Raw genomic sequence first — 13,389 nt, forward strand, 5'->3', positions numbered from 1 at the left:
TCATCTCAGATGTTATTGCGATAAACGATAATATTGTTATTTTGAGACCATTTTCAAGTAACATAATGGTAATAATGGCATTAATATGCAAGAAATCGTTCTCAAATATCAATAAACTTTAAATTCTAATGAACATTTAAAACTGGAAGACATTTTAAATATATAAATTAAATTAACAAAACAATATAAACAACAAAGAAAATGACTCATAAAGTCTCTGTAAACAAAATTATCCTTAAAAAAAATTAGCTAGTTGAGACCAAAACACCAGACTGAAAACTTTTATCATCCAGTTGTTGGTAGAAAGAGAGAAAACGATAAATTATTGAGTTTATTTTAATTTACAATGCGATTAATTGATTTATTAATTATTGTGAAAGGCGTAAGCACGACATTATAATTTATAAGAGAAAGAGTCAAATTGAACATCTAAGTACATAAATGTAGTAAAAAAAAACAAAAAACTTTACTAACGCTCATAGAAATCTCCAAAAACCCAGAGGTTTCAACTTGGACTTTAAAGATCTCAGTTGTATGAACATAAAATGTTAAAGTTTGTTGGGAGACAATTAGAAGAAGATTAAACAAGCATGGATTGTGTGGACGGGTATTTTGATTCTTTTATGCACGTTTGAGAAATCACTTAATCTCCATGGCAACCATTTAGCTTTGCAAAACGCCTGGTTGGACTTAGCCCCGCCTTCGAGGCGCAGCTCCTCCCACGCTCAGCTCCTTCAGACTAGCCAGCAGTAATTAGTAAACACCTAACCGGTCTCAGTGAAACGCTGGTTAACGATATTAAAGGGTTAATGGAGGAGCCATGTTGTGACAACTTCCTGAAGGCGGAGCTTCAGAAAGAGAAGGTGTTTCTTTTTAAAGAGACAGAGGCCCAATTTGAAGGTGTTAAATTACAAAGTCAAATTTATTTAAAGTTATTTGACATATACTGCAACTAAAAGTAACATAGTTTGTTGATTTTTGCTACAAAGTGACACTAAATTCCCCTTTAAAGAATATTAAGTCCAGTATGTTCACATAAGACAAGCAAAGTATAAAATGGCAGGTGTGAATAAATCCATCCAACAAGATACAGGATCAGGTTAAGAGCTTCTTCAGTATTTTACTTAAACTTCTTCTCCTCCTCGTCTCTCGTTTCGTCTCTAACAGACACCACACCAACCCGGTTGGCACCGAGTGGCGCTGGAAAATGGACCCGGCAGAGAAAATCCTGCAGGACTCCCTGGAGAAGCACCAGAACATGATCCGACAGTTCAGAGGTGAGCGCTCCAGCAGGTTCTGGGTCAAACTCGGAGTGCGCAACGCCGTTTGGACCTGAGGAAAACGTTCACAGCAGTTCCAGACGCCGCCTCTGTTTATCATGCACACTTCGCCGCCGCTTCTGTTTACTGCTCACGACCTTTCGTAACCTTCAGTGTAATGAAGCGGAGAGAAGATTAAAATGCGGCTGCTGTGCCTGCTGTTTTGTCACACCCTTGTTGTAGTACCTCATAAATCACTTTTCAAACTGTGTCCCACACACATGCTGAGTATTTTCTCCATTTGGCACGCCTGACTTCACTTTGTCCCTCTACGGTTTTTGCTAAGCTGAGATGCTGGAAGCCTGTTTAGACGTTTTATGATTAGAAAAGAGAGCAAACATTATTAGTTTTAGAGTTTGATCTGATTCCAGGTTGGCAGAGAGCAGCTGGTCGTTGGCGAAAGCTCAGCAAAAATGAAAAATTATGATCATCCCAAGAGTAAAATTTGACCACATTTTGAGCAAAGAGGCAGCGAGTTGCGTTTAGACTTTTATGAAACTAAAAGCGATCTAATTAGGGAAAATGATTTTCATGTTTTTAAATTGAAAGGTTTTAGAAAAATATTCCCAATGAAAATGTCCATATGCATTAAAATGTCTTAAATTCATTAAAATTAATTAAAAAATGTATTATTTTTTTCTTTGTGGGGCTATTATGTCAAACCAATACTCTGCATTGATCATAGGTTCTTTAAAACAGGGTTTATGTTTTCTAGTTTTAAAACAGTTGAGAATTCTTCCTTAATAATATTGTTTTATCTTTCAACTCATCTACAAAAATGTATTTTCCCTCACTTTAATTCCCTGCTTTCAGCCTCCTCTCATCCGTTTCTTATCTTTATGAGCGCCCTTGCTGACAGACTGGCGATAAATGTCTAGTCGTTTTCCTTCTGTCATGAGGCCCAGCCGTTTAAACTGCTGATTAAACTTTGATTTGTATCTCTACCTGTAACTCTGCTCCGTTTGCCACTGACCAGTTTGAGGATGTTGACCTTTGAAGGGACGGTCTCTCTCCCTGCAGGCGTCCCTGGAGTGAAGCCGGAGCGATACGAGGAGGGTTTGGCCGCCAAGCACTGCGCCCTGTCCTTGGTGGGCGAGCCAATCATGTACCCAGAAATCAACACCTTTCTTCGCCTCCTCCACTCTCATCACATCTCCAGTTTCCTGGTCACAAATGCTCAGTTCCCAGAGGAAATCAGGTGGGTAGAAAGCAGAAATAAACTAGTTTTGCTTAGAAAAAGCCAAACTTTCCTTTAATTTTCAGAGCTTTCCTGAAGTTTCCTTAATATTTGGTTTTTAAAACACGTTGAGACTTTTGCTCTTACTTTCATTTTAGCGTTTTAATGTTTACTTTGTTTTTTTTCAATGTTTATTGATTTTATCTGTTCACTTTGTTGCAGCTAATATTGTTTTAAAGTGCTTTACAAATAAATTAGTAGTATTGTCTCTAATTTTAGTTAAAAACATTTCTAATCTGTAGAAAATAACCTTTGTTTTAGAGAGGATGTCTGTGCATCCTTAAAAAGTCTTAAAATTTATACATCTAAAATTAAGACCTTAAAAAGTCTTAAGCTCATCACAAAACTATGTTGGCCTTTGATATGTTAATGACAGGTCTTGTGAATTTCTGAACTCAATCTATTTGCATATTAATCAACATGAATGCATCACATAAATATGCCAGATTTAGCCAAAGAGGCTAATTTTCATCTGTTGTTCCACAGCAGGTTGATGGAAGAGGTTAAGTTGTTATTTTAAAATTAACATGCATGACTTAAGTTTTGTCTTGACAGGACATTTCATTTTGTACAGTCTGTGTTTTTAAGTTGCTCTCACTTCACTGTTCCCTGTATTTGAGGCTACTGCTAACTAGCTTCTAATATACCCTTGCTAACTTGCTAACTAGCTTTCTGTCATGAGTAAGTGCAAATCCAGTTGACCGGATGAAGTTTGTGCATTTCTTTGGAGGTATAGGTCTTAAATTCCATTCACAATGGTCTTAAAAGTCTTAGAAAGTCTTAAATTTGAGTTGGGGGGCAAAGCTGTAGAAACCCTGCTAGAGAAATATCTGGCTGCCTGGTGGCAGCATATAAATAAAGTAGAGTTGTCTGAAAGTTTTTAGTTTGAGTATGTGGAACAACTTGACTGCCTCCAAGGTGCATGAAGAAGTCAGAGAGGAAGTTTGAGACGAGAACGGGGAGAACCGGTAAGTTGTGGCCTGACAGAAAGCTCTGGCCTTCACACTTTTCAGAACTTTTGCTGAATTTGAAATAAATTTTTACTCTTTAAGTATTTTTTCTGATTCAAAACATGACGTATCTTATAGTAAAAGTCAGGATTTTGATTTAACTGGACATTTATCTTAAAAAAACAGTAAAATCTCCGAGAAGTTCTCTGAAATTGATAAAACAGAGTTTTTTTTTTGAGAGTTCAAATGGATTTTTGCAATGCTCAGCATCTTTAAACCTCTCAGTCCAGAACCACTTCAAGGTTGTGAAGACATACCACACTGGCACATCCTATAGCTCGGCTAACTAGCCTGTCAGCGGCTCACTTATCACACACCCGTCCTTCAAGGTGAAGGTAGGACACCAGTCAGCAGCTGGGTGAAGATGAGCTGTTTCTTTCAGAATGTGGAGAAATCACCTTTTTACAGTCGTCCTTGTCATTTAGAAATGTGTTTCTTTCCATGAACATCATATCATCTTAGCCCTTCTAGCTCTTAACCCTAATCCTAATGGTTAGGATTAGGATTAGCCTGTAGGGAATAACCCTAAACCTAATGGTTAGGGATTAGGATTAGCCTGTAGGGAATAACCCTAAACCTAACCCTACAGGCTTCAAATGTTAGATCTCTCCTCCCAACAGCCATAACTATCTCCAATAACTCTGAAGAATTTGAATGAGTGACAATATTTAATTTCCTTTTGGGATCAATGAAGTATTTTTGAATTTGAAATATTTCGCTCTGTATAATGAATCAGTTTATCTTTTGAAACAAGTGACTAAATATTGGATTTTCTCACGCATTGAGCTGTAGTAGTAGGTATGCATGTGTCCTGTTAGCGGTTTGGTCATATGGAAAGCCTTAAAGTGTGTGCACACATTGTTCCTATTTTTCCAGGAACCTGGTGCCGGTGACTCAGCTGTACGTCAGTGTGGATGCCAGCACCAAGGACAGCCTGAAGAAGATTGATCGGCCTCTTTTTAAGGACTTCTGGCCTCGTTTCCTCGACTGCCTCAGGGCTTTGGGAGAGAAAGTAAGTTCTGCTGGTTTTAACGTTGTTGGTCTGCAACTTTTAGATGCTTCCCTGCTGCAACGCACCTGAATCCATCGAAGGGTTAATGGCCAACGCAGGTGTTGGAGCAGTGATGAGACCACAGTGGCTCTTACAGACTGCTGCTCTTTCCTTTATCTTCAGAGTCGGGTACTAACTTCTTTTTAGGGGAGGCAAGTGAGGTTCTGCTTCACCTGTCATAATGGAAAAATATGATAAAAATAATTTATATTGCTATTTTCACCCTGTGGTTTGTACTATAAAGTACCTACTTTTCATTTAGCTTTAGCAATTCTGATTATGTTTTCTTCAAAATAGCTGAATTTTCACATTTTCCCATTCAAATGCTCAGAAGCGCAGCTGGTGAGGCAGCAGGAAGCTGAGCCTCACCTGGGATTGATCAACCTCTCGCTAACGGCACTGGCTGCCATTCTATGCTCCTCCTGGCTGTATGTCGCCAATAAAATGGCCACAAAGCATTTTATGTATGAACTGATTTTCCATAATTTAGCTTATCTATATAATGTACAGTGTTTTTTGTCACCAACTGTTTGTGTAACATGTTTCGTGTGCTGAGGAGCGATCAGAAACCAGAGAACAGATTGGAGGTGAGGCAGGCAGTTCTCTTGCCTCATGGCAGGGGGCGCTCATGATCCCAGACATTGTGACTCCACAACTGCAGAGTAAGAGACAGTAACAGCGAGCTAGCCATGGAGCTAGCCATGGAGCTAGCCATGGAGCTAGCCATGGAGCTAGCCATGGAGCTAGCCATGGAGCTAGCCATGGAGCTAGCCATACAGTAAAGTGCAGCGATATATTGATAGTTTTCTCCTCTTACCACATCAGTCACTTATTAATAATCACAAAATAAACATTAAGCCTAAAACCAAAGTACTGCAACAGACTGAATGTTCTGCTCTTTGTGTAGTAAATATGTTGGGTTTTTTTGTCAGTTGCTATAGCAACTGTCTGCGCGTAGCTGCGCTGATACAGAGAGCGAGAAAGACGTGGTTTTGAGTTGTACTTTAACGGTTTTCCACTTTGCTGTGGAGCCCAGCAAGAAATTAACGCATTTTTACAATTTTAATGAATATATTTTATCTGTATATTGTGAAAAAACTAAAGAAGCTGCCTACTTTTATCTGCTTAAACCGACTTAATTAAGTCCCATGGAAAACAGCTTCATTAATATTTTGAATCGGTTCCTCATTCTTATCATCACGCTGTAATTGCGCTCTGTTTAATTAAATTAATATTTTTTTATTGACTCGAACTTCGGCTTCTGTGAAACCAAGATAAGACGACATTCTGCCAAACTCTCTAACGTTTCCTCCAGATGGGATCGATTATTTTTATGGAGTCATAACCGTGAGCAAACCATCTTTAATTTGAAACTTCCACGGCCATAAAGTTGAAGATCTGCTTTTTTTGTTCTTAAAAACCCGACCAGTTCTTCACCTTCGATTGCCTGAGTCGATTCTCTTAGTGCTTCACTAAAGGAGGAAGAAAAAGCAGCGATTTGATGGACCACCGCGCAGCCAAAGGAAGAAATGTGGAGACATCATAACTCTCTTCTGCTTATTTAAAGCTTTTGCAAGCAAGTAGCAAATTCATTACTCAGCTTCAGATGTGGGAAAATGCTAATTTTGAGACTGATCACCTGGGATCTATCATTTAACTTTAATTTCACCTTGTTCATCATTTTTACTGCAACACTACATAAAACTATACACAGGAGGTAACTGCAGCGGTTTGGGGAAAGAACAGGGCTTCATTTATCCTTAATGCATCAAATAAAGTTAAAATACTCGGTAAGTTCATTTTCTGTGGCCTTTAACAGTAAAAAGATTGATTCAGTCACCAAAAACCTTCTCAGTTTATTATAATTGAGTCATATTATAGATTTTTTTAAATGTTAAAATGCTTTTCTTGCACAAATGGATTCAGTTTGAAACTTTTAGATGCATTCCTGCTCGAATGAATCGAACAAGTGGTTAAAGGTGATCGATTGTGCAGAATTCACATTTTGTTTTTTCCATTTCAGCCCAAGCACTTAAAAAAAACTGTTAAAAGTTTTTTGGTGTCTGTTTCAAAACTTTCTCGATTGTTAAGTCACAATCAACGGGCACTGCGCCGTTGCCTAGCAACATAAGCTGATTTCCAGCACGTTTGGTCAGCTGGTTTTATCACTTTACAATGGCTGCTGGAAAAGGCAAGTGTTTTGTTGTTGACTAACCATCCAGAAACTACTTTCTGCTTTCTTGTGGGTTGTGCAGGAGGCTCCACTTCTGCTTTTCAAAGATGTACAGTTGTAGCTTTTGTTGTGTTGACATAGTTGGTGACACAGATGAAACCAGAAGTTTACAAACACCAAATAAAAAAACCATTAACAGTTTTTTTCCCCTCACCGTCTGAAGTTAAATCAGACCAAATGTCTCTTGTTTTTGGTCCATCAGAATCACCAAAATTATTTCTATTTGCCAAATGGCAAAATAATGAGAGATTTATTTAGAGATTTATTTATTATTGCCCTCAGGATAAGACATGAAGTTCAAAATCTAAAATATGGATCAAACTTAAAGTATTTAATTAAATGTAAATGCGTCACACGATTTGTGAAACTTTTTCTTTAAAATCAGAACATCTGGAAACAAATGAACTATTTTATTATATTTTCTTTACTGAAGCTCAATATTTTTATTCTGTATCAGATAGTTTGGTGCTCCAGATGGATTATTACATCAGCAGGTTGTAATTATTTAATTGGATTATTTAACTATTTGGGGGTCAATTAAAACATATATATTTTTTAAGATAAAGATGAAAAAGAACGGAAGACTGCATATTACTGGAGGTAGTAAGGAATGCTTATTTAATCCGTCTGAAGGAGAAAAGATTAAATTGTGTTGATTATATTTAGATCTAAATTGTTGCAGTTTATAAATCAAATTAATAAGAAATTTACCTGTTAAATTGGAGACAACTAAAATGCGGTAATTTTGTCATCTCAAATTTCGGTAGTTTATGCACCTTCCAGATATAAGTGTCTAATAATAAATCATCTAAAGTTTTATTTTTTCATTTATTGCTGCGTTGCCGTCCTGCCTGCTTCCTGTCTGACAGCCGTCCTCCTTTACTCCACCTGGCCTCCCGCCATCCCGCCGTTCTGCCGTCGCTTTGGGAGTTGTCAGAGTTGTGCGTTCGTGTCAGATTTGGAACGGAGGCAGCTTGAAATATCTCACCTCCCTGCTGCTGTCGGCCAATTATCCTCGTCTCTGCTGGGCTGAAAGGACCTAATGCCACAGATAACCTTCCAGTTCGAGGTAGAAGTTGGAGGGACATAAAGGGAAAGCTGCAGTCTTTCTTTCTTTAACATCCTGTTGTTGTTTATATACCGGTGGGCAGCAGAGACCACTGAAAAGCATCAATTTATTTGCTTTTTGTTTTGTTTTGATTAGCCATTTCTCATGATAACTTTTCTTCGCCATCATGTTTCTCTTAGGTTCACACTGCAGCCTGAAGTGACGCAAATCAGAATTTTTTTTAATTTTTTTTGCGTGCTTTCCAAATATATGAGATGTGATCTCCAAACATCACGCACGCACAGTAGAGGGCGCAATAACGTCACTCAAGAGAGCATGCTCAGTGTTCTACCATTAAAAAAAAAGAAGAAGAAGAAGCGCTCAGCGTTCAGAGAAGTAAACGTTGATGCCAACGGTGGAGCGTATCTTATAATTTTAAAAGACCAGATTCGTATCGGCTCTAGATCCACTCCAAAAATCCAATCTGTGTTGTTCAGACTGTCGTGAAAAGATCAGATTCTGATCGCATTAAAGCAAAACAAAATCGGAAAGTAGTTCAATTACTTGGAAGCTTAACGATTTGCTTATAGGTTCGCGTAGCGTGTGACTTATTTTTGTGATGACGTATCGCTCACGCTCCGTAAGATGGCGTCGCATCAAAACCGTTCCAAAGTATGTGTTTTTTTATTTCATTTGATTTATTTATTTATTTCAAACAAGTTTTTAAAAACGAGAAAACATGCAGTCAGTAGGACAGAGAAAACGTGCAAACATAACCAAGAGCAACATTTACTGTCGTATTCAATAAATAGAAAGTAAATTTTGACGAGGATCGTTTATTATATTCACGGCACAAAAACCGTTGATGTGCAGGAAGTTAAATTTCGTGTTAAAATGTTTATTGTTTAAGAAAGTTTTATTTTTACTTAAATCGAAAACAACATGGTGCATATTTTGAATGAAAGAGTTTGTGTACGAACTCAATGAGAATTGAAAAGAGAAGCAAATTGATAAGCAAAATCGATAATGGAATCGGTATCAATAAATTCTTATCAATTCCCTTCAGGCTGCAGTGTGAATGCAGACATATTCATCTTTTTTTGCTTATTCTCCTTCATGTTGTCACGTAATACAGCAGACATATTTTGACTTTAAGCAAAGCCTTTTCATTTCTATTATTTATCATATTTAAAATAAATCCCCATCTGGCGCAGATCATATTTCTTTTAGATTATTTTTCTAGGACAGTTTACTTGAATTTTAGATGTAACAGAATAATTTTGTTATTTATGAGCAGTAACCGCCAGCATTTAAACTCAAATCTTTAAATTATGTATTAGAAATTCAGTATAAACAGTTTAGGGCAAGCCTTGACTTTTTCCTCTTTCTTTATATTTTGCTTTTAGATATTTTAGTCATTGATTCCCTTCTGACTGGTTATCAAACTTTTACTTTGGATTATTTTTGCTTCTTCCCAGTAGTTGTTTTACATTTACACCACTTAATTTTGATGATCATTTAGGCGTAAAATATCACTAAACTCCATCATGAACCGTATTGAAAAACTGGCAAAAAAATTGCAAGACCTTATTTTACATGTGATAAGTAGAAAAATGACTAAAAATGAGGCAGAAGTGGGTATTTTAAGACCAAATAGGTCAGTCGTGTCTAAAGGTTTCAATTAAATGCAAATTCAAACATATTTCATTGATCCCAAAGAGAAATTAAATGTTGAAACTTTCAGAGTTATTGTCTCAGGGGTCAAATTTTGCTAAAATATATTAACAAAATTGAAAAACAAATTATTGTGATTTTCTTTTTTTACCTCCTTAACAGTAAAGTTGGCATGCAATATTGTCCATGAACAGATAGTTGTATTAGAAATTAAGTATACAAATTAATTCAGGCAAGTTTAATAAATTAGCAAAAGCAAATTTGGGTGCACCAAAGTGATTTTGAGTGAATGTGTTTCTGTTTAATATCAATTTAGACTGAATGCAAAATACTTTTTGTTATGTCTCAAATTTTCTATTGTAAATGTGATAAATGAGCCGTTCAGTGATTTATAAACTAACATCAGTATTTTAAAGTCCATTCTCTCAGAGTAAAGACTGTAGAACTGGGTGATGTGCTTCACCGTCCTGGTTTTAGTCAGAACGCCAGCAGCAGCGTCCTGTTGGCTCCCCCACCTTCTGCAAATCAGACAAAAATGGTGTCAAACGTTTGTGCTACATTTGTGCTGGTTGTGCAGCAAAATATTGTTTGTGCTGCTTTGGCTTTGAAGATACCAATGAAAGTTTAAAGGTCAACCAAGCCCCTGTTACTCTGTCCATGCCTGGCTAGTCTGCCATTTATCTAGTTAATGGAGAGTGGTACAAATGAATGTTTCAGACGGTTATATTTGCACAGGGGAACCCTGAACCTTCTCCCAGAGTTCATAAGAACATATTCTGATGCGAGCACATGTGAAACATCAGACAAGCTGCTCTGAGCCTGCTTGATGGTAGCCTGCTCAAACAGGTGCTGTGGAGAAGATAGATCCGGAGTGATGAGAAGTTTCCTATTGAATCAAATAAATCCTTGTTCTTTATGTAAAATTTAAACCAAAATGCTAGTTTTGATTTCTGAGTTTTTCTGCCATTACTTTTATCACCTCTGCGTCTTTTTTCCCTGGTCCAGAAGCAGAGGACGGTTTACCGACTGACGCTGGTGAAAGCCTGGAACGTGGAGGAGCTGCAGGCCTACGCCGAGCTCATCGCTCTGGGTCAGCCCGACTTCATCGAGGTCAAGGTAAGATTGCAACATCCATAAAATATCTGTACATTCCTGCACTTTTCAATCAATCAGTCAATCAATCACATTTTATTTGTATAGTACATTTCAGCAACAGCAGTTCAAAGGGCTTTACATAACAGAAACAAAAAAAGTCAACAATTGATACATTACATTTTTCCAAATGTCGCCATTTACACGTCAAAATGATGGTTAGTGTTTATTATGGTATAATAGCAACTCTAAATTTAAAGGAACTCAGTGTTTCGGGTGTTTTGCTGTTTTATTGGGTGTTTCTAATTATGTATTCTTAGAAATATTTAGACAGTTTAATGTTTTCTCCAAAGCTTATTTAATATACTTTGATGAAACAAAGAGATGTCTGGTACACATGCATTTATTTTGTCTTTCTGGATTATTAAACAAGCTGAATATGCACATTTATCTGAACTAAAATTCAGCCGAAAAACAGCCGAGAGTCGGAGGGAAGAAAAAGGCAAGCAAATATTTATTGATGATATTGTTGTTTCTTTTGTGGAGGTCAAAGTTTTAATAAAACAGGTCTGCCAGATGAAAACATAGTTGTAACAAAATCAGTGTTTGATTCTTGTATTGTGTCATTACTGACGCAACACATTTAACTCTACAAGTTATTTTTTTTAATTTTATATTTAAAATAGAGTAGTTTTAGTTTTTTCATACGTTGGTTAATTTTTAGATGCAGAATTTTAAAATTATTAAAAAGTATTATTGTATTGTGGTCATGTATAGACCCACTGCATGTTATTGTTTAGATCTGGAAATTTCTTGCATGTGCACAACCCTGGAGGGCAAAAAGACGATTCTTTCACATCCGTTACAGCTGCGCCGCCGCGTTGGAGCGATTACTGTAACTAAATGAAACCTGGAGATGTAGGTGTTATTGATGTAGTACAGTGCACCACAGCAAGGGGGAAAATAATGTAGAAAAAATGGTAAGAATAACTCAAAAACATTGTTTTCTCGCTCCCTTTGTCGGCTACACCACGCGCATACTCGTTGTCACAGCAACTGACAACAACGCCACTACATGTTTTTAGATTCAACACCAAAAGACACTCAAACATTTCCCACACAAAGAACAGAACATCAGGGTAGGTTCAGGCAATAATCAGGCTTGATGTTTAATTTGCTATTATCAATAAGTGATCGTTGTGTTAGATTAGCTACCGCTGCTATTCGCTAAGCTAACATTAGCTAATTTAAACACCTGCTCTACTGATGACCTGTCAGAGTTGGTGTTTAGGTCGCCTTTTTTTAAATTTTGTAACTGAACTGAAACACACATAATTTCACATCACATCTACACGTTAAGATTGTCATAGTCAAGCTAGCATAGCTGACTTACCTCTATTCTTTATGAATTAAAACTTCTTCCTTTCCTCGCTATCTTGTTGTTGTAGTGTTGATAACTAGTATCAAAGCACTGAGTCCCTTTTTCTTTTATATGGGACTCGTACATTCAAGATTTAGTGCGTTATTTCTACATCTTTAAGCTAAAACCAGTGCTAGTCATCATCAGCTAGCAGCTTTTTGCCTTCCAGCAGAGAGATGTGACGTCATGCTGCAATGGGTTCATATAAGGGTTAGGTATTGAGTACTCCATAGATTTCATTTTCAAAAATTTCATTAAATTATTGTCAAACAACCAACTGAATCTGGAGTTTTCTTCCAACTCTTGCTGTCACCATTTTGCGTACTAGCGTAGCGTAGCCACCAGGAGGAGAATGGAGCACCATAATTTGCCACTTACATTTAAAAGACTAATAAATAGATTCATATACACAAAATCTAAGCATTCGATATGCAGTGTCAGTTTTATAAATGCACCAGATAATTCCATTTATTTACAGTTTTCCACCATTAATCACTGTTTTTATTTATTTCAGTTAACAAAAATGTTTTCTCAATTTCAGTTTTCATAATTTCATTGGTTGAGGTTAATAACTCTGAACTGAGGATGAGTCCAGTCTGTAGTTCAGTGACATTGATTCATCTCCTTGACATGGAGTTCCTCATAGATCCACATCAACCAGAGTTGATATTCAGCGGCACCTAATTTCAATTCCACTGCACAAGAGTAAGTGAATTAATTTGGAGAGGTTGTTTTGGAGACCTCCTACATTTTGTTCATGAATACAAGCCTCAAACTCTCCCCTCTTCCCATTCTGTGCTGCTGTCATTTCCACTGCAGGATGAAAAGCTTTAGCCAGCATTAGTATTCATGAAAAGCCTGTTCCCACACAAGACAAATTTCCCACATCCTCTAATTTAGAGAGCGTTTTGGCTACTTGACAGTCGAGTTTCAATGCTTGATATTCTCCTCAGGGTGACGACGTTCATTAATTCAAACCGGTTGGTGGTGAACTGAGCCCAAAGCAGAAAATAAAATCGAAAAGAATAGAAATCGCCTTTTTTTTCTCCCTCAGTGGGGAAATTAAGCCACAAAGCGACGGGTAAGTCAAATTATGTAGCTTCACACAAAATAAAAATATAAAACAGAAAACAATAGTGTTCTGTACAGTAAACAGCTGCTATTCAAACTAGAATACTACAATTTAAATAAAGAAAAAAAAAACTGATTATATACAAGAAGTGTAAATAATAGCAAACAACAGCAGGGATGTAAACACTTATATTCAAAATGTGAATATTTTTGTACAGTTTTGGCTTAATTACT

General features: G+C 36.9%; 1 protein-coding gene across 1 annotated transcript in view; it reads left to right on the forward strand.

The window, feature by feature from the left end:
• The window catches only part of LOC102221516 (S-adenosyl-L-methionine-dependent tRNA 4-demethylwyosine synthase-like), a 41,593-nt gene that overhangs the window by 16,373 nt on the left and 11,831 nt on the right, over positions 1-13,389 (forward strand). The window contains exons 11-14 of the mRNA XM_023351799.1: positions 1,168-1,277; positions 2,340-2,517; positions 4,443-4,578; positions 10,578-10,688. Of these exons, the coding sequence (XP_023207567.1) occupies positions 1,168-1,277; positions 2,340-2,517; positions 4,443-4,578; positions 10,578-10,688 (535 nt within the window). The remainder of the gene's footprint in view (positions 1-1,167; positions 1,278-2,339; positions 2,518-4,442; positions 4,579-10,577; positions 10,689-13,389) is intronic.

This window comes from Xiphophorus maculatus, chromosome 18 (assembly GCF_002775205.1).
Source record: "Xiphophorus maculatus strain JP 163 A chromosome 18, X_maculatus-5.0-male, whole genome shotgun sequence".
Classification (NCBI taxonomy): Eukaryota; Metazoa; Chordata; class Actinopteri; order Cyprinodontiformes; family Poeciliidae; genus Xiphophorus; species Xiphophorus maculatus.